At 35.7% G+C, this 22,911-nt stretch overlaps 1 protein-coding gene across 8 annotated transcripts in view; it reads right to left on the bottom strand.

Moving 5' to 3' along the window:
- Nucleotides 1-22,911, bottom strand: part of LOC150099845 (queuosine-tRNA galactosyltransferase-like) — a 529,602-nt gene that overhangs the window by 411,540 nt on the left and 95,151 nt on the right. For 5 of the 8 annotated variants that reach the window (XM_090403530.1, XM_090403531.1, XM_090403534.1 and 2 more), the window contains exon 3: nt 16,055-16,171. In XM_090403530.1, the coding sequence (XP_090259656.1) occupies nt 16,055-16,171 (117 nt within the window). Of the gene's footprint in view, nt 1-3,746; nt 3,958-16,054; nt 16,172-22,911 lie in introns of all 8 variants that reach the window. The other 3 variants (XM_090403535.1, XM_090403536.1, XM_090403537.1) reach the window with 2 other exon arrangements.

Here is a 22,911-nt window from a genome sequence, read left to right as displayed (position 1 = left end):
AGGACAAAACGAAGAAGGGAGATATGATAGAAAACTACAAGTTGGTAAGGGGTTGTTATAGGATCGATGCTGGAGAAGTTCTACAGAAATTAGTGGGAGATCGGGGGAGAACCAGACTTCATCCCTGGAAACTGTATAAAGAAAAGGTGTGAGTAGGGGAGTGAGAGGCAGGTTTTTTTGTGCAGAGCTGAAAATGATTGGAATGCCTTGCCTGAGAGTGTGATGTCTGCAGGGAGTTTGAGTGTGTTCACGTCACGGTATGATGAGCTGTGTGTGATAAAAGGACCTCTCAGATGAGTCTTTGACTCCTTGAGATCTTTGGGTAATAATAATCTGCTCTTCACCTGTCTCCTAATATCTCTTCCATGCAGTTTCTGTTTAATATTGTTTGTCATCCACTTTACACCAAGTTGTGTCATTTTCTTCACTTGTGGAATACAGCTCACTATTGCTGATAAGAAATATCCCTTCACAATATCCCTTCACAATTTCCCAAGCACTAATGATATTCCGGCTTTCCAATTCCTCCGTCCATGAAACTTCCCCAAGTTGATGTCTAAGACTATTATAATCACCTGCCTTATAATTCCACATACGTTCCCATCTCTTTGATACTCCTGCATGTCTATTCATCTTCCGAGTGTAAACCACATGGTCACTCTCTCAAACTGGTGGGAGAGATGACATCTCAGTTATTATCAACTCTTCTGATGCTATGACCAAATCCAAAATTTTTGAATCTATTGTTCCCTCTATCACATGTTGTTTAAGCCATTTATCCTTCAAGAATTCTAGAAATTCGTCCGCGCGGTTAGCATAGTGATGATGCGCTTCGCAACCATATGCCTGCGGAAGGAGTGTCCTAGGTTCGATTCCCGTCAACAACGCGAGGAGCTTAAGGATCTTCCTCAGCCATAGCCAAGTTAGCTGGTCTTGGGAGTGGACAGCAGGGTTTTTCCACCAATTTATCTGGGGTTTTTCATCCCGCAATCAGGCAAATCGGTCCAGTGATCACACACGGATTACAGTCAGGAATCTGACTGTAATCCGTGAAGAAAACTGACCCAGCCATAGGTCTAATTCGTCAGCTATGCCGGTTCTGGAGCCCGGATAAAATTTGGGGGGACTGAGATGGTGCCGTACCTCCCCATAAAGGGGACTCACGGCCGTGTATCATCATACGATCATTATTATTATTATTATAGAAATTTCATTCCCTTATGGCTACATACATCTTCCTCTCCCCAGTTTATACTGCTGTAGTTAAAATCTCCCATAACAATCATTCTTCTTGCACTTGCCAAGCTCAACTGTCTAAACATCTCCTGGTCCTCACCCTCTGTGGTCCTTGGTTTGTAGCAACACCCCATGAAATATCCTGTCTTTCCCACCTCTACCTCACACCATATGCTTTCAAAATCATTAGTGTCACTCACTGCCTTCCAAAGCCTCCACTCTTAGAGGACATATGTCGTCACTTATCATAAGCAGTACTCCACCACCACGCTTTCCCTTCCTATCCTGCCAAAAAATGCTGTACCCTGCTACTTCTATTCCTGATATTATATCCTCTTCTGTCAACCATGCCTCAGGGATCCCAATAATCTTTCTCCAGGCTGATGCTATTAGTGCCACCAATTAATCTCCTTTATTCCAGATACTCCTGGCATTAGTATGAAGCTTAAAAATGCCACTGTTTCTATACCTAGCATTATCCCCTGTAGACGCCACTGGGCTCAGCATTACCTGATGCCGTCCCCCTTCTTCCAAGTACCCATTCCCACAGGAGGCCACCTCTGCTACCATCCACCTTGGGCATTCTAGTTTACCTGCACTGACACACTGACTCATTCAGAACAGCAATCTCTCCAGATGCCTACGTCCTTCCTCATTAAAATGCAAGTGGTCTCTCGCACATAATTCCTTTATGTCCTCAAATGTCCTCCAAGCATCCACATATTCCAATCCTCTCTTCTGACACATTCTAGCTATTATGTTATTTAATATTACTGCTCTTCTGCTCAGCTCATCACTATCATACCTACCCAACACACACACTATCTTTCCTCTGTGTCTTCTTTCGTACACCCTCAAGCAAGAATCTCATATCTCATGCTGCCCAATTTACATTACCCCTCAAGTTATTTGTTCCTACTATCACAATCATCTCATCCATCCTTTTATTCCTCTTAATTGCCATAGCCACACTTTCTATCGTTCTTCCAAGCAAACACTCCTTATGCATCCTATCTTGCACACCACAGATCATTGAGTCCCTATACATTACAGCTCTTACCACCCTGTTCCTCGATTACTCACATGCATCCCTCACTCTCTCTCCTCTAACACTTTCTCTCTGTGTTTCCCTACTTACCTGCCTTCATGACATCTCTATCCATGGTTCCAATGCTCCCCTGCATTCTTCCCATTCCTTCTCTCCTATCATCCCCATAACTCTCTCTCATTCCCTCTCTTCCACTGTTCCTATTCGCTCCTCTTCTACCATCCCCATTACTCTCTCTCATGTTCCTATTCTCTCCTCTTCTATCATTCCCATAACTCTCTCTCATTCCCTCTCTTCTACTGTTCCTATTCTCTCCTCTTCTATCATTCCCATAACTCTCTCTCATTCCCTCTCTTCTACTGTTCCTATTCTCTCCTCTTCTATCATTCCCATAACTCTCTCTCTCACACACACTCCTACTCTGATTTGACTTGCATTCGTTATCTCATCTTCCACACTTCTCATCTCATTCCCTAGACATTCCATCTGCTCTTTCAGCTCATCTATCTCTCTCTGTAAGTCAGCCACTCTTATTTTCCATTCATCCTCCCAATTGGGACCATCTCCAAAACTTCACAATTGTTAAACCTTTCCACACTCCCCACTCTCATTTTTTCATTCATATTTCTCTAGCTATTTTCGCCCTCTATCATACCATTCATCTCTCTATGTGGAGAATCCCCACCTCTGACTCAACGATGTCTGTTATAGTCATCTGTAACTCACCAAGTTCCTCCCATTGCCTGCAATTTGTACATATACATATTTTCCCTTCTCTCACCTACCACATATACAACTGCCAGGATGCATACATTCCACAAGTCCCACATGCCACAAAATCCCTTATATTACGCAAAATGCAGTCCTTAAATGGGGGGGGGGGGGGATTGGTGCTATGCCATTTGCAATTTTAGCTGCCGCTGCTGCCATTATTCAGTAGTGTCAAGGAACTATTACAACTAAATGCTAAATAAGTATTAGTGAGTATAACTATAAGTAATCTATAAGTATAAAACATATTTAAGTATACTAAATATCTAAATAATGAATTATCATCATCAGGATTACTCTATGGTTAGATCCACAGTCAGCACTTGGCATGACCTTTGAGTTCCATACTCCATTGAAGCAATGCTTATTGATCACAATATAGTCTAACTGATTTTTATATCTTCCATCAGGACTTTTCTAGGTGCATCTTGCTGTTGGTTTTTGTTCAAAATAAGTTACGATGAGACTGTGTTTGTTGCAGAAGTCTACTGATTTTAGTCATCTCTCATTCCGAATTCCAAATTGTTCTATAAAATTTTATATGGGGATGATTTATTGTACTTGTTTTTATTCATATTCTATCTTATGTATGGTCTAATTATTAGCTCATTAACTTGTAATCTTGTTGGGCTGCACCATTGTAAAAACTTATGCTATCTACTAAATTTCATCTATTTTCGTTAATGCTTACCTTCCTTACTTTCTTCGTTTGCTAAGACTCCTGTCTTAAAGTTTTATTCCTTCCTTTCTTTCTTGCCCTTGCCCTTTGCTCCTACCACTCACTATGCTGCCTGTTTTTCCAACTATCACTGGCTAAACGATTGCGGTACACATATTCTCTCAAACTCTTCTACCAGACAAATTTATATTTATTAACGCCAGGCCTGGAAGACTGTGCCAGTCTGGAAGAAATAATATAGTCTAAGAATAATAAGAGTACAAACAAAGGTAAGGTCTGAGCTAAAATCCTCTTAACAATGCAGCAATTGTGGCTATTCTAAATCAACACATGCAGACAAGTATGAGTTTTATTTGAGATAGAGCATTGGCAAATAATCAGATCCATTGTTGCTAAAACAAAACATTTTAGCTGAGACAGTTGAGAATACCAGACAGTTGAGAATACAACATAGTGGGGAATAACTAACTTTACCAACATATCTAACTTCAGCAAAACTACTAAATCATTGAAATCTATACATCTTACGTACACTTAACACTTACTCTTTAGTTAGCATTAGAAGACACATACCTTACAGTAAGTATAGAATAACTTTTCTTCATATATAACAACCATCAGGAATTCTCCTTGCACCATTATAATGCATACACTTGCTCTACTCAGTCACTATACAACACTTAACAAAGCTTTACCATCACCCTTTTTGTAACACTTACATACAATTCTTGCTTAACTAAGTTACAAAGAAAATATAAACAATATCACTTGTTTACTCACAGATCTTTCTATAAATGCACAGTCTCTTTCATGAACTAAACCTCTGTTGGGACATATTGAATCATTACCATTACACAGGACATGTTCTTTTGTCAGACACTCCAGTACTTTACTTCTCTTGTTCTATTGATGTCTTATTCGTACCAGACATCAAATCTTTCGCAGGAGCTGCAGTCAGTTATGCAGGAGACAACTGTTGCCAGACACTCCTTGGAGGTCTCCCAGAACATTCTAGAAGGATCACTGACGAAGTGGCTCTGACGGTGGGTGCCAAGTCTCCAGTTGCATACCCCACGTCATTGCCTCATCTCTTCTCTTCCACTCAGCTGATAAGGGAACCCGAACACCAGCGGTTGCAGTGACAGTAGTCGTCGTAATCCTTCTCTCTTCAGCCCCCTTTGATACACTCTCTGCTCTTTGTTCTCAACCTTTGAATGTCCGTAATTAGCCGTCAGCACAGTGACGTCACTCTGGCTTTCTCGCTGAAGGTGCCTTAGGCAATCAACTTGTGCGCAAATTGCTGGGAACTTTTCTGATACAATATAGTTCATTTACAATGTTAATATCACTTAATTTTAAGTACAATATTTTAGAAGGAATTATTTAACACAAACTTCAATACAATAAATTTCTGTATTGAAAACGAAATCACGAAATCTTACATTATTTAGGTCTAAAACCCCTGTAAAATCGAGATTGATAAATGAATTATTTTAATTTATCACACAAAATTTTACAGTTCCACGTGTGTAGATGTTCTCTCTGATCTAACTTTTGTATTCCAGTAGCCCATGACACAAATAACTCTATTTTTCTTGCCTACAGTTATACAGAGCAATACATAGTCTATATCAGGGGTCACCAAAGTTCTCTGACCGTCGACCCCTTCAAGAGTTTCTTGACTTTTTATCGACTTCCTCTATTTTGCTATTATGTAATTATAATAGGACAAGCAAAAAAGACGCTTATGTGAGTTTTTAGATTGTTTATTTTATAGTTAGAGTGTTTATTGTATGTATAATATAGTATATATTATTATATTGGCTTAACGTCAAAGGGATACGTTTTTGTTTTTGACGTCCTTTTAACATTACACATTTGATTGGAGGGATAAATAATATATAAAATATAAAATTTAATTTAGATAAAATAACAATAATACAATCTTCCTTTTTATATATATGAAAATAAGACTTTTATTAACTTAGTATACAATTTACTAACGTTGTCAATGTGAAGGGTGTGCTTCGTGGCTCTTGACAAGATTAGCAATGTTGGGTTCAAAATTAGTAAGTTTCAGCCTTAAATCACCACGGAATTCTATATCTAGCTTATTTTTTTGTTTTGTAAAAATGGAATTAACATGGCTGAAACCAGCTTCAATGTACCAGCTTGGAAATGCAAGCAAAAACAGGAGTACCACTTCAGAAAGTTTTGGATATTTTTCTACAACATTTATATTCATCCAAAAGTAACTTAAAGTCCTATTTTTAAAAAGCGTCTTAGCTTCAAGATCAACTAACAATTCAATAAGTTCATCTTGTAAGTTGCATTCGATATTTTCAATATCTGCAAAGTGCAATTTAAAATCATCGCTCAAATTTTGAAGGTGTTTTGTGTATATTTCTAAGTCTTCATCTTTTACTTCCAATTGCCATAGATTCGAAAAGTACTGAAAATCTTTTCGTAACAATGATGATTTAAATAAGGCTAATTTAGCTTGGAAGCCTAAAAGAATCATCTGAGCTTGAATAATCGTGACATCTTTACCTTGTAGACGGGTCTGTATGTCATTAAATTTTGAAAATAAGTCCACCAAGTAGAAAATATGATTCTTATTTCTCTTCAGTTCATCACTCAAAATCAAATTAACATCTGTAAGAAACTCTAGGGTTGAGTCGAACAACTCAACAAATCTTTGTAGCCTTGCACCTCTAGACAACCATCTTACTTCAGAATTCAAGAGTAATTGGTTTGATACTTCATAATTTTTTTTTAAAGTTTGGCAAACAATCGCAATTTAAGGGGAATGAGCTCTAATTTGATTAATAGATTTAATACACACTCTTAGAGTATTATGCAGTTCGTCACTGAGACTTTTTTGCCACCAAAGGGTTTCGGTGCAATACACAGTGAATAGTACGTACACTTTCAACTTTTTCTTTCAGAAAGGCAGCGAAACCTAGATAATGGCCCACCATTGCAGGTGTGCCATCTGTGGCTACTGCTGTTATATTAGTAAATGGAATATCATACTTATTTAAATATTCCTCCAATCGCTGAAAAATTGTCAACCCTGTTCCATCACTTTCAAGATATTTTGCGAATAAAAATTCATCAATAATTTGATGTTTGGTTTTACTATAATATCTTACATAAGCCATAAGAATAGAAGAATTATCGAATGTAGATTCATCAAGTTGGATGGAGAACTTACTATTTTTGAGTTCTGATACTACAGTTTATTCTACATCTTCAGTCATTTCACCAATACGTCTTTTCACGGTATTCACACTCAATGGTATGCATTTTAAAACAGGACCAGAATCTTTTTTCATTATGGTTTCAATTACTTCTTTGATTGTGGGTATAACAATGTCCTCTGCAATTGTATATGGTTTTCCTTTTTTTTTGCTATATTAAAAGAAATATTGTAGGAGGCTGTTAATCCTTGTTTATTGTCAGCTTCGGCAGGTGCTTTCATAAATGATTTTATAGTTGGTCAATGTGTGTATTTCTCTTTCAGTTCTTTAAAAAAGTAAAGATCTTTATCTTTCTTATCGGGATGGAGTCTTTGAAGATGATCTTTCATTTTTGCTGGTTTCATTGCATTGTTCCTAAAAGTTTTTTTCACAAAGAAGACACATAGGCCTCGTTTCGTTTCTTAATGAAGCAATAAACCCAAGTTTCAAATATTCTAACAAATATTGTCTGCATTTCTTTTTAGAATCTGAAGCTGCCATTGTGGTTACTGGGGTTGTAACAAAATAATTAAAATTGAAGTCAGTAAGCAAAAGTAATAAGTCTAAATAATATACCTACTCACGTATTTCTATAGGATGTACAAAACTACCAGCCCTGCTCAACTCTTCAACATAGAGAAGTTTAGTTCGTGAATGAATAACGATTGAATTATAATATGTATGTTGATAATTTTAGAACATTAATGCTCACTTGTATGTCGATGTGCAAAAATGAGACTGGGATCGAATATGTGTAAGTATAAGTAAATAAGCAACCCTGCAAGTGTTGCAATCTCGCTCCCACCACGCCGGCGGGGCGGGAACCACCACTGGCATCCGTTTATTGGTAAATACATCATTTTGGCCTACTTGATTGGCCTCCATAACTATTTTCATGACCTTCTCCATCTTACAGGTCTTATTCATGTCACTGTTCCCACGATTCACTCTTAATTGCATTGTCATTCAGGATGGAGGTAATCTATTGATTAATCTTATATTTTTCTGTTAACCCCCAATCGACCCCTGAGCCTAAATTGACCCCTAACAATATTATACCGATCCCTGGGGGTTGATATCGCCACTTTGGCGATCACTGGTCTATATTGAAGTTGTCATTCAGCAGTTAGAATTGAAGTAAATACAAGGAGATGGTTTGATGAAGGGGTAAGACTAGAATGCACTAAATAAGAGTTGAAATGAAGGATAATCTCTACTCTTATTCATCTATATGGATAAGATTATGAAAAAAGTGGCATGATACTAGAATTGGAGTTGTCAAACTTAGCTCTTTGCTTTATACAGATGATGATGTATTCCTAAATACTTCTAGTGCAAGGCTCCAGAATTCCAAAATTTGGCATGAAAATCAGCAATAAAACAACCAAAACTATGAAAATAGGCAGGAGCATAAAAATCTTCAACTGCATTCTGAATAAGATCCTATAGAACAGGGGTGATAATAACATCGATCGCATCCTATCACGAATGTTTAGGATATATTTTGCATGAAGAATTGCAAATGAAAAAGTTTTATGCAAGATGAGTGCCACACTTGCTCACAGCAGATCAAAAATGCACTCACATAAAAATCTCTGAACAGTGCTTGGAGCGTTTTAACAAGAATAAAACTGATTTTATGTGTCAATTTATTACTATGTCAATTAATTCACCATTACACACCAGAATCCAAACAGCAGTCAAAACAGTGGACAGAAGCCAGTTGTTCAGCACCAAAGAAGAAAAAGTTGGTTCCATCAGCAGGAAAAGTCATGGTATCGGTGTTTTGGGATGTTAAAGGCATTTTGTTTATTAATTACCTTGAAAATGGTAAAACAATAACCGGGAAATATTATTCCAATCTTTTAACCAGACTAGACAAAAAAATTCATGAGAAAAGACCCAGTTTGCAGAAGAAAAAAATCATCTTTCATCAGGAAAATGCACCTGCCCACAAAGGTGTTTTGGCAGTGGGAATATTAAGGATCTGTACTATGAATTGTTGGAACATCCATCCTATTCACCAGATTTGGCTCCCTCTGACTTCTATCTCTTCGCTAAAATAAAACTCTTCCTCATGGGTCAGCATTTTTCTTCGAATCAAGAGGGGTTTACAGCTGTAGAGGGGTATTTTGCAGTTCTTACCGAGAACCAATACAGAGATAGGATAATGGCACTGGAGCATTGCTGGAATAAATGCATTAGTCTTAAGGGTATATAATATGTTGAAAAATAAAAATAATTTTGAATTTATAAATTCGTTTTTTCATCGTTAGGGCGAGAACTTTTCAGACCACCCTCGTATAACTTTATTTCAACTCCAGAAATAATGGCATTAAGTGCCATTTTCTGGACATGTTAAATTTTACATCTTACATCTGATATAGTATCTTACATTAGGGACATCTTGCATTCTATGGTGATATTCAGTCATTCAATTCCTAGGCCTTTTGTATAAGGCTCGAATTGGAGACAACTGCAAATCAAAGATGCGATTATTTATATATATTTTTTTTGACTGCAAACTTTATTAACTGAATGTAGACATGATAACAATATAGAAACAAAAACCTCCATAGCTCACTCAGTTTAAATTATGCCCTTCAGTTGGAAAGACCTGTGTTTAAATCCTGTCTGGGATGTAAAGAACCTTTATCAGAGTTTTCAAATGATGGTGAGTTAGTCAGTCTCATGTAGAGGTGGGATGGTTTTCCTCCTAGAAACTTGAGTTTTTCACTAACACAACAGGCAAACCAGCAGAAGAACACAAGCTAATGAGAGCTATCATGCACTATGACAGTGGTGTTCAACCTTTTTTACTACGCGAGCTACTTTTCTATAAAAAGTTATTTGGGGATCTGCTCTCTTATACATAAGTTATTTGGCAATCTACTCTCATATATATATATATATATATATATATATATATATATATATATGAGAGTAGATTGCCCCACGTTCACCTTCCCCCAACCTGATATCTGATTATGCACAAATAAACAACTAAAAAAAATACACAACTAAAAATCTTATTTGTGTATTTAAAAATTTATTTATCACTTTTAATTATTTTAATATAACCATAAAAAAAAAAAAATATTCAAATAAAATATTTATTTCTCTATTTTGGAAAACCAAAGTTAGAAAAAACAACAGATTGATTACAAACCCACAATTTACAGGAAATGCTGGTTGATTAAAAAAAAAAAGTTAATGTGAAATTTGGAATTGTTTGGACCTCGCAATATTTTCATAGTCAAGTTGATATGAAGAAGTGGCTAATTGCAGACAGTCATCCAAATGATCATTTGTAATTTGGTTTCTTAATTGATTTTTTATGACGGTCCTATTTGAAAAAGTGGATTCTGACAAGTATGGCGATACGAAACATGACAGAATTTTTTGTGCAATATCAGTTAATGTTGGGAATTTTTCATGTGCATACTTCCAAATGACTTCATTGTTTATTGATTTTAAATGTAAACTATTCTGAATGTTCATTATCTCAAGTTCTACTTCAACTTAGTTTATATCAAACAGCCCACTAATTTTATTTGAAATTTCTGTGATGTTCAAGTTTTCTTGAAATGGATTATTGATAAAAGATACAATCATTTCAGTTTTATTAAAATCTTTAAATCTTGAATTTATTTCTTCCTCAACTAATTCCATTTCACGAATAAATTCTTTTAAATCATAGCGAAGCATTTCTCGATTTTTTCAAAAAATTTTAATGAATATGGGAGATGTCTAAATTTGCGGTCATTTATATTTTTCTTTAATAAAAGTAAGTATTCATCATGAAGATTATTTTCTTGATCATAAATTAGTAAATAAAAACATTTGGTTTACCGATCAAGTTTCGCCACACTTATCTGTTGGCATCTTCAGGGCACTTGCATATAGGTTTAAACAATCTCACAATTATGCGTAACTGCAAAACTGACAAGAATAAAAAACTGACTAGAATAATTACAAATAAAATAGTATCGAACGTGAGTGAAACATGTATCACGTGTACAAGATCAGCTAGCTGTTGCTGAGGAAATTTCTGTAGTTTGTATTAAAGTTCATTTCTTCCGTTTTTAAGGTTCTGATTAGGGTTTTCCATATCTCTGGGAGTTAGGCCTTGATTTCTGTTAAGATTGACAGTAGAACAGGCGACTGTGGCTGCTTCTTTGAAAATTCTTGAATAATAATCTTCCTCTATGTAAGGGGAACAGCTTTTGTCCCACTCGATGACATGGTTAGTTGTAGAGAAATGAGACGATAGGCCAGAAATGTCCTGTCTGACATAGCCAATGTGCTCCTTTTGCCTGATTTCGAGGCTTCTCGAAGTCTGTCCGATGTAACTAGAGCCACATGAGCATGGAATATTATAAACTCCAGCATATTTATAGAAAGGATGGTTGTCTTTTGGAGATCTTAGTAGTTTATGAATAATTCTATTGGTTTAAATGTTACTCTTATTTTGTGTTGTTTGAGGAGATTGGCGAGCTTGTTGGAGATGCCACTTACAAAACAGAATTGCAATCGTTTTTATATATTGAATATCTTCTTGTTCTCTTTGTGGTGGTTCAGAGAAAAGCACTTTATTGACTAGTCTTCTTGGATAGCCGTTCAAGTACAGATTGTTGGAAATAAATTTTAACTCATCTTGAAGGATCTTGTTGTCTGTTGTGATGCGAATCGCTCTTTTCTTTAACATGTGTAGAATGCTGAGTTTATGTGAGATGTGGTGAGAGGAGTTGAAATGTAGGTAGCGACCTGTATTGGTCGGTTTTTTGTACACCTGTACAAAAGATCAATGTCTTCCATCATTCTATTAAATTCACTCTGGAACTTGAAAGAGAAAAACAACTTCCGTTTTTAGACATCTTAATCAAAAAACAAATTGATGGCAGTATAAATCTATTGGTGTACAGAAAACCGACAAGTTTAAAAAGCGGAAGTTTCTGTTGTTTCACAAATTCATCCAATGCCAAAAAAATGTCTTCTCCCCTAGTCCTTCCCAATAATGGTATACTTTTCAAAAGTTGTTCTTTATTTGAATAATCTTGAAATACCATGCGAATAAATACCATTAACTGAGCAATATCAGTGAAGTCGTTTGATTCATCAAATTGTAATGAAAACGCAACACACTGGTGAATGTCTGACATTAACCTGGCCGGAAACTTTTCTCCGGCAACTGGAACTCTTCCTTTCGGCAATTTGAAACCTTGTCTGCAGCCTAGAAGTAGTCTCTCTCTAGCAACATCTCGAACCAAGAAGCGGGAAAATCCTCTCTCAAGCAATGTGGATCCGGACAGTCTCTGACGGCTACTCTGGACTGGGCGGCCTCCTCTCTGACAGCAATTCTGAAACCGGGATCCCTATGCTTGCTTCAGTCCCTTTTTATTAGGCTTCCTCTGAGACCTCGCATGAAGTTTGGCAACCCCTAAAGAATCGATACGAGTCTTTTATCTTAAGTTTCAAGTTCAGCACGCCTTTCGTTCTCCTCCACTTTCTTTTGATTGTAAGTTGCTGGCCATCTGAAAGTTGTTTGAACTCTTTCTGACTGACTTCGGAGATGTTTACACTTAGAGCCTGCAAGCCTTTCTCATACATACAAGTTTCAATAACAATCTTTCTAATGCCGCCATGTACAGCTTCGGCGACAAAAACATTGCCTTTGTTTTTAACACCTTCACATATTCTTATTAAAGCAGTATATATGGTTAGCTTCAAAAGAGTTATTTACAAAAACATCTAATACAAACTATACTGAGACAAACAAAGTTTATTTTTTTACAATATTCACATGGGACTTAACCTAAGTAAAAAATCGATGTAATGTGCTTTGGAATATTTAATATTTAAACTACAATTGAGTTTTTACACTTTGCTTATAATCGTATTCACTCGGCTCGCTGTTTGACTTCCACTGATCGAAATTAATTCATTTACCCAGACTTATAAGAAAATTACTGATTTGACAATTTTAATGAAAAATAAACAATAGCAATACACTTAAAGTGAATTAAAAATAATACAAAATAATGATAAATAAAATATTATGTTTTCAGTTTTAATTAAATTTGTAAGTAAGGAGGAATACACAAGAGATCGACCAAAAATCACTCCGCGATCATCATCATCATCATCATCTGCCTAAGACAGGCTGAAGCTACTACCATAAACAATAGCTTTGATTCCATCCATCTGCAGTCAAGTTATCTTAATTTCTGTAGGAGTTCAGTCCATTCATGATTTATGTTTTTCATTCATTTCGTTCTTGGTCTGTCAGGTGGTCTTTCCTTTTACTCTTCCATTTTGAAGAATTTGAGGAAATCTTGCAGTAGGCATTCTGTATACCTGTCTATAACATCATCACTGTTCTGTAATTACAGGAACATGGTGATAATTCTTCTTTGATCTCCTGATTGGTTTTCATTACAGTCTATGCCATTTTATTTGCTTTTCTCAAACAACTGTTTTCAAAACCTAATTTTTGTTCTTCCTTTTGTTTGAAAATCCAAGTCTCTGCACCACAAAAAACCATTGGTTTTTTGTGGTGAGATGATTGGTTTTCTGGAGAGATGAATTTTTCAATTTTTTTTTAGTTTGGTCTTAGTAGATCACCCTAGATTCATTCGGTGAATAAAGCAGAAAGTTTATTCATAATTTAACTTCTCTTTGATTGAGGTGTTAAGTAATTAAAACCTGCTCTAGTTTATTTTCTTCCACTTCCAATTTAATTTCTTCCCTGTTTTGCTAAAGTTTATTTGCATTGCATTATAAAATGCATTATAATTCCTATTAAGAGCCTCCATAGCTCAATTTACTTTACAAAGATTTGAAATGAAATCCCATCTGGGGATTTAAGGATCTTTATAGCAACTTTTCAACTAAAGATGAATAAGCCACATAGGTGGCAGGCTTCACCTCTTAGAAACATAAATTTTTCATCCAGTAAAACAGAAAGAATTTAACTATCCTATCATAGCATTAATTAGGTTTACATGAAGCTAGTCACTTGGCCAGAAACCAATATACCTAAATTTTTAAGGTGACGGTTTCTAATTACCAGTGTAGAAAACCAACATATTGAAAAGTGCTATCTAATAGTAAGACCTTAAAAATGTACTAATAAAAGGAAAACATAAGCTCTTCATTTATGACCTTAATTAGGGTGATACTGCAACAACACATGAAGGTTGTAAATGTTCATAACAATGCCATCATTTATGTAATTTTAAAACTTTAGTTTATGATGAGCAGTATGCAAAACATTTACAAAAGTAATAACAGAATCATGCAAGGGCTCAAGTATATGCAATCAGAGGATTTCATGTACCACTAATCATATCCATAGTGTTAAGCAAATTATAGAAAAGAAACAAATATGATAAACCTCTCTGATTAGCCTTTGTCGACTTTGATAATGCATTTGCCTCAATCAAAACCTCAGCTATCCTAGAATCACTGTTATAACAGGGAACAGAAGAAACATATATGCAGTCATGTCACCTGTGTTCTTAAACTACAAAAAACAAGTGAAAAATTTCAAATAATTAGAGAGATAAGACAGGAAGATACAATATGAATTGGACTGGAAGAATTAAAATTGGAAAGATTCTAACTCATCTCTGTTTGTCCAGTCAAACTCAGTTGAAGATGAATATTAAAAAAAAAAAACTAAAATAAAAATGAACAACAATTTAGCACCAAAAAGAATTATACTGGAAGAGAGAGAAGTGGAGAGGGTAATTAATATGTTCATCTGGAACAAATCATAAAAATTAAAGATGGACAAACAGAAGAAATAAAGAGAAGGATATATAGTTAGGTTGGACGGATTTTAGGAGGATGAAAGATATCTTCACAGGTGATAATTCCTATTAGTTCGAAGCAGAAAGCTTTCGATCAATGCATCTTATCAGTGATTACATATGGCAGCGAAACATGGAATATGATCACAGGTTTGTGCACAGATTTGGTCGCTGGGTTTTTTTTTCATGGTGACAAGGATATCTTGGAAAGGGTCCAGATAAGATTACAAAGGTGGTCAGTGGTCTTTGGAATGTGGAGTACGAGGACAGATTGATAGAATGTAAATTGATTACAGGTTTGTGCGCAGCCTTGTGAATAGGAGGAAGGGGGGGGATATGACTGAGACATATAAACTGGTCAGGGATTGTTATCAGATTGACATGGAAGAGATTTTCATAGAATGAAAGAGGGGTTAGAACAAGAAGCCATCATTGAAAATTGTATAAAGAGAGTGTGAGCAGAGGAATAAGGAGAAGGTTCTTTGCATGGAGAGTGGTTAGTGGGTATGCATTGTCTAAGTGTGTTGTGAGTGTAGGCACAGTGAATCAGTTTAAGGTACATGGTTGGATGAGCATTGTGTGCAATAGCGTGTACCTCCCACAATGAGTCTCTGACCCCACCGAGTTTGGATAATAATAATGATGATGATCTGCATGACAAAAAGACAGTATACACTCCCATTTGATAAGACCAAGACCAGGACATGATGAGTTACATTATGCATTCAAAATGGTGATGGGAAGAACACATTGCAGCATAAACACAAAATGGACTAAATTACTGACAGAACAGGGACTTATGGAGGGCAGTAAGCAAAGGGGAAGATGATGAGATAGCAAGATGAAGTTGTTAGGATGGCTGGAATGCAATGGATGAGAAAAGATAAAACAGAATAGAATGGAGAATATTGGTGGGAGGCTTTCACCCAGCAGTAGACTAATCCAGGATAAAGAAGAAGAAATTTTTACATATAAAGTAAAAGTCAAATACATTCAGAGATGATTGTTGGGATGGAAACAAACTATATTAAGCTTATTTATTTTACCATAAGGCTTTTTGACCCAAAAAGGAATATGACAGAATAACTTCTAACAACCTAAACATGTTACCTAACTTTACAGACATGCATGCATACATGTCTTATGTATTATGCATACATAATACACGTATGCATGGAATCACACAGTAACTCTATATTTTATAACTTGTTTTAAATTTCAGTTTTTGACAAAGAAAAATTTAGCCTAAAAGGCAAATACTTACTGTACTTGAGTCATTATACACAGATAATTCAAGTGATCCATTAAATTCTTGCATTACTACAGACTTAACACACTCATCAAGCCATTTTTCAGCATTATAGACTGGAAGGATTATAGACTATAGAAAAATTAAAACAAAAAAAAAAAAGTAATATTCATCAAAGTCTAGAAAAATACCATTATTATTAATAATTTGTATTATTTATTTATTAATATTTACTATCACACTGTATTATTATTAACATTATTCCTTCATATTATTATAATTATTACTTCAAAAAATAAATTAATGCTGAAGGTTTTTTCCTGAAAATTTCATTAAAGAAATTTCATAATTATCATAAGGCTTTACTTCTACCAATTCATAATTAACTTAATCAAAAACTTTAAATAAAATCACAGATTCCTCAGAATTTTATAAAGTTTATTTATAAAGAATTTTTAGTTTTATAAATTTGTAAAAATATCACGATATAGACAAATGAATGGGGATATCGGTTTAATGCAGCAAAATGTAAGGTCGTGAACACATCGATGGGAAGCTGCATACTCTATTGGAGGAGCTATACTGGAGGAAGTAGGGGAGACAAGAGATCTGGGGTTGATGATTGATAGAAACCTGAAATTTAGGGGACATATTACAAAGGTGGTGAATGTAACACAGATGACTGCTGCAATAATGAGAAGGACGTTGACCTGTAGAGATAAAAATGGTTATCATTCCGTTGTATAAGACCCTGATCAGAAAATACTGAGACTATTGTTCTCAGATTTGGTCCTCAGGATTTCAAGGGGATAAATTAACTGTGGAAAGGGTACAAAGGCAGATGACAAAGATGGTTTCAGGACTGTACAATGTTAGTTATTAGGATCGGCTGAGGGAGTGTAGACTGCAGAGTTTGGTGGATAGAAGGAGAGGTGACATGATTGAGACTTTTAAACTGTTGAGAGGTGGTTACAGGGTTGACACTGGGGGAGTCTTTCACTTGGTTGAACAGCGGGAAGGAGTGATGACAAGGGGCCATCCCTGGAAGTTACGAAAGGAAACTGTGAGCAAGAGGGTGAGGAGTGGTTTCTTTGCACGAAGGGTTGTTGAACCATGGAATGCATTGCCTGATAGAGTGGTGAGAGCGAGAATGGTCAATGAGTTTAAGGAGTGGTATGATAGACTTTGTGTTTCCTAAGAGGGACCTCCATGATGAGTCTTGATAGACTGTGTTTCCTAGGAAGGACCTCCTGCGATAAGTCTTTTGACTCCATGAAGGCCTGAATAATAATAATAAAGTATGAGAAAAGGCTAACAAAAATTGTGAAGGGATGCTTGGAGAAAAACAAGGGCTGAATACAGGTTATCTGGATCAGATTTTTCAGAACCTTGGGAATATAACAAGGATTTGTATTTAAGTTTTTTAGACCCAGAAAAGGTATATGACAAGGTGCCAAGAGAAAAGCTATTCAAAATGCTAGAGTTATCTGTTGTAAATGGAACATTATGCCAAGCAATACATAGTCTCTATTTGAGCTGTAAGTCAGCAGTTAGAATTCAAGAAGCTACAGGAAGAAATAGGTAGGTAGGAAGATGGTTTGATGTGAAATCAGGTGAAAGACAAGGATGCACATTATCTCCACTGTTATTTTTATTTAGACTATTATTATTATTATAAATACAAGTACAAACAAGAGGGTTCTCCATCCTATATATTAATATCAGAAGCATTAGAAAAGATTGGTTAATGCTACAAGCTTATCTGAAGAATTACACCAGTGTTATTGATATATTGGTGCTAACAGAAGTATCCATTACTAATGATGAAGCAACTGCCTTCCAAATTCCAGGCTTTCAACAACACAGATCCTGTCAAATAAAAAGGGGGGGGATGGATTATCAATATTTACGAATCATAAATTAATAGCAAAAGAAACTATCAGTTTCAGCATGCTGAAACCCTTTGCATTGAAATCATTAATACCACCAATTGACAGCAACCCTTAATACTAAATGCTATTTACAGGCAACCAAACTTAAACGTGATAAAATTCCTGCACAAACTCAATTGCTGGCTTTCACACCAAGAATTATGCTCAACTGAATATCTAATGATATATCTATATATATAAATATATAATGATATACCTAATGATCAGCAATATAAACATAAATATTGCAAACGAAAACTAAAACACTGTACAATACCTAGATATGCTATATATGTATAATAAAAAAAATCACTGCTTCCTGCCTAGATCATATAAACATTAGGGCAGCACCAAACAATTACACTGCACCAGTCATAAGGTGCAAAGTGGCAGACCATTACTTCATGGCTCTAAACCTGAACACTAAGACAATATCCATGCAATGCTCCACATATGAAAAGCAACACAAAACAATAATAGATGAAGAAATAATCAACCATGAAATAAAAAAATCGACTGGAAACACGTGGTATCACCAGATACCTTATACAACAACATTAAACTGGAGGAAATATATAAGAAAGCTGCAAAGAAAGTCAGAATTTGTTCAAAAACATGCCAAAATCCTTAAATGCAAAACCTAGATATAACAAAAAGGACATTCTATGGAAACAATTGAAGTGATATCCAAATAACACAGCTTTAAAAACCGAATATAAGATAACAAGGAATCGCCTTACAATGCAAATAAGAAATGCAAAAAAGAAACTACTACAGAGACAAATTACCTCTGCACAAAATAACATGAAACAAACATGGCATCTGATCAACAAGATGCTAGATTGTGTTCCCACCACCACCTCTGAAACTATAAAACACAGCTTTGCGAAAGACGCTAAATCTATCCAATAACTAGCAAATGACTTTAACCAATACATTGTCGATTCCATCCAAGAACTACAGAAAAATATCCCTCCAATCGCAAAATGTGATCTCCCCCCCCCTACACACTTGGACCACCATCAAAACAAACATTATGGTTCCTAACCATAAAAGAAGCAGACCTTCTCTCTGTAATACAACAGATCAAACCAACAAAGGCCCTGGAATCGATGGTATAAGACCTAAGGATATCAAGCAACATGCAACTAGCCTAATAAAATTAATAAATAAAATATTTAAAACCAGACAAATACCAAGTATGTTGAAGACATTCACAATCACACCCATATACAAACATGGAAAAATAGGTTTAATCAATAATTACAGATCCATAGCAACACTAACAATTATCAATCAAATAATGGAATGGATCTTACTAAGGAAACTCACAACATATACAGATAACTTTCATTTTATGCCCAAAGCACAATACAGTTTTCAGAAAAATAAGGGAAAAACATCTCTCTTGGAAGGATATTACAGACGCAATTAATGCCACCTTAGATAAAAACAAAATTGTCGTGGTAGTCTTTATTGATTTGACTAAAGCATTTGAAACACTTACACATCAAACTTTATTAGAAAAGCTAAGACATGTTGGAATAGATGGGCCTCTGCACAGGTGGCTTAGAAACTACCATCAAAATAAAAAACAGATCACACATATCAGGCCAAACCACAGTAGAGAGCTACCAGTAACATGTGGAATGCCACAGGGAGCTATTCTCTCTCCAACTCTATTCAACATGTATATGCATGATATTAACCAGCTACCTCTCAAAAGGCAAGATCTTCCAATATGCAAATGATACAGCTATAATATCCATCCATAAAAATATAATAATGCAAACATAGCCCAAAAAAATATGCAGCATGACATAAATCTGCTCCTTGACTGGCTCACCAAAAACTCCATACACCTAAACTCAGATAAGACAAAATGAATTATATTCAGAAATGACTCAACCAGTTGAATATATATATATATATATATATATATATATATATATATATATACAGGGTGGTTCAAAATTCTGCATACAAACTTCGAGGGGAGGTAGAGAACATCAAAATCAACCATATTCACATTGGAAAGCATGACCGAAAACGTCACTGGAAGGTACTAACAGGGACACGAAATATAGAAATAACACAAGGCGGTAAGTAGTATAAAAAACTTTATTAGGCGTAACTGAACAGTTCAATAGTAGTTAGATACATAATATGGTAAAACGAGGTGCATGTCTGCCATCTCAGTGTTCATAAAACTGATGCATGTTCTTCGTACGACGTTGAAAGCTTGAATGAGGAAGCCCCAATTGCTCACCTGGAGCGCTTCTGAAAAGCGCCACCTATCACATTCGGGTGGCATTTCTGGTCATGCTTTCCTATGTGAATATGGTTGATTTTGATGTTCTCTACCTCCCCTCAAAGTTTGTACGCAGAATTTTGAACCACCCTCTGTGTGTGTGTGTGTGTGTAAGAGAGAGAGAGAGAGAGAGAGACCATCCAACATCCACTCTCCAGCATAAAAAAACGCACAGAATTTACTTTGATGCAGATATGAACTGGAATAGCCACATAAACCACTTATAAAACAAAATCCGTACAATAACTGGCAAACTCTACAGGTTTAAAAGACATAGTTCCCGCACACCTAAAAACACTAATAAACAAAGCACTAAGCCAAAATATACTAAGATACGGTATAATGACATATCCTTTCTGTGCACACTACAAACTAACTAAATATAATTAATGTCATTACAATACAAATTGATAAAACTTATCTTTTGGGAACAAAGAGACAATACCAGCTTTATATACACTGCAACATCAGAACACAAAACACTTATGTCACTATTCAGCTATGCTAAAACATTATTTCGATGCCAACTACAGTACAGTCAGAAATATATACCGTATAACAAGACCTCAGACAACTAATTATATCACATATAAACATAATAATCACTACGGAAAGGCCACTCAAAGCTTCTGCATCCCAAATATGCAAAATAAACTACCTTTTGAATACAGGAACCTTACAAACTACAATATCCTGAAAAGAGCCTTAAGGACATACTATGAAAAAGAAACAAGCTCCCTACACACCTTACAAACTTAATGAAACACAATATATTAGTTCAGGCTTTCCAGTTCAGCGACATGTCATGACAGTGCAAATTATCGTGTGTGTGTGTGTGTGTGTGTGTGTGTGTGTGTGTCAATGAATTTCTCGACCTATGGCTATAGTGGATATCAGACATATCAAACATCAGTCTACTTCCAATATAGCAATCAAACCAATAAACAATAACTAACCAGTGTCATCCTCAGATAAGCTTAATAAAAAAAAGCTTCAAGGATGCAAGCAGAGAAACTACATCTCAACTGAGATTAAAAAAAAAATTCATATATCACATTTAAATTCATATATTACATTTTAGTTACAGTGCTTAAATACATTAAAGCAAAATTGTAAATATATACAACTTATTCTTATTGTATAAATGCTGTAAAAAATGCAATGTTATTCAACTGCAACTATAAATGACCAATTACAGTAACTATTATTACTACATTATACAGAAAAAAAAGGAAAAATTTGTATGAATTTCATTGTTAAAAAAATAAATAAAAAAACTGTATGTCCTGTAAACTCATAATATATAATCATAATTTTTATTATAAAAAAGGACTGATTTTTTATTTTTTATTTTTTTTTTATTTGAGAGATATCTAATGTGGAAAATGAACCATAATCTGAACAGAATTAGCAAAGCTGGTATGGTAGGAATTCAAAACATGAAAATAGTTGTATACAAGACAGCATTAAAAACCAATTTCATAAAATCTCATAACCTTTGCAAGACAAAGGTTATGAGATCTTTGTTGCCATTGTCTATATAAATGTTGATGACCTCATTAACTGCCTTAGTATACCATAATGCTAAGTATACAAAGTATACATATATCCCCAGAAGAGAGCGACTGAGAGAGAGAGAGAGAGAGAGAGAGAGAGAGAGAGAGAGAATTATGGGAATGACAGAAGAGGAGAGAGAGAGAGAGAGAGAATGGAAACAGTTGGAGAGAGGGAACGAGAAGAATGCAAGGGAGTGCTGGAACCATGGATAGAGTGATGCCAGGTAAGTAAGGAAACACAGAGAGAAAGGATTAGAGGAGAGAGAGTGAGGGATGCAGGTGAGAAATCAAGGAACATAGTGGTAAGCGGTATGATGTATGGAAACTCAATGATCTGTGGTGTGCAAGATAGGATGCCAGAGGAGCGTTTCCCTGGAGGAACGATAGAAAGTGTGGCTATGGCAATTAAGCAGGGTGAAAGGGCGAACGAGATGATTGTGACAGTGGGCACGAATGATTTGAGAGGCAGTGTAAATCGGGCGGCAAGAGCATGAATACAACCTTAAGCATGAATCTCAGATTCATGCTTAAGGTTGTACAAAAGAAAACACAGAGAGGAAAGATAGTGTGTGTGTGTGTTACCTAGGTATGATAATGACGAGCTGAGCAGAAGAGGAGAAATAATGAATAGCATAATAGCCAAAATGTGTCAGAATATAGGATTGGAATATGTTGATGCTCGGAGGGCATTTGAGGACAGAAAGAAGCTGTATACGAGATACTTCTTACATCTGAATGAGAAAGGGTGTAGGCATCTGGAGAGATTGCTGTTTTCTTAATGAGTCTGTGTGTCAATGCAGGAAATGAGAAGTACAGGGTGGATGGTAGTAGTGCTGTCATCTTGTGGAAATAGGTGCTCGGGAGAAGGGGGAGGGAATACATCGGGTAACACTGAGTCCAGAGGAGTCTGGAGAGTATGATGATAGGTATAGAAGCAGTGACATTTTTATGCTTTATGCTAATGCCAGGAGTATCCGGAATAAAGGAGATGAACTGGTGCGCTGATAGCACCAGTAGGCATCTGGAGTGGCTGTTTTCTGAATGAGTCTGTGTGTCAATGCAGGGAAATGAGAA

The sequence above is a fragment of the Typopeltis vanoorti genome, chromosome 14 (genome assembly GCF_054136105.1).
Source record: "Typopeltis vanoorti isolate ZY-2024b chromosome 14, IOZ_Tvanoo_1.0, whole genome shotgun sequence".
Lineage (NCBI taxonomy): Eukaryota > Metazoa > Arthropoda > Arachnida > Uropygi > Thelyphonidae > Typopeltis > Typopeltis vanoorti.
Note: the sequence above shows the minus strand (reverse complement) of the source record. Positions and strands in the feature narration are given on the sequence as shown.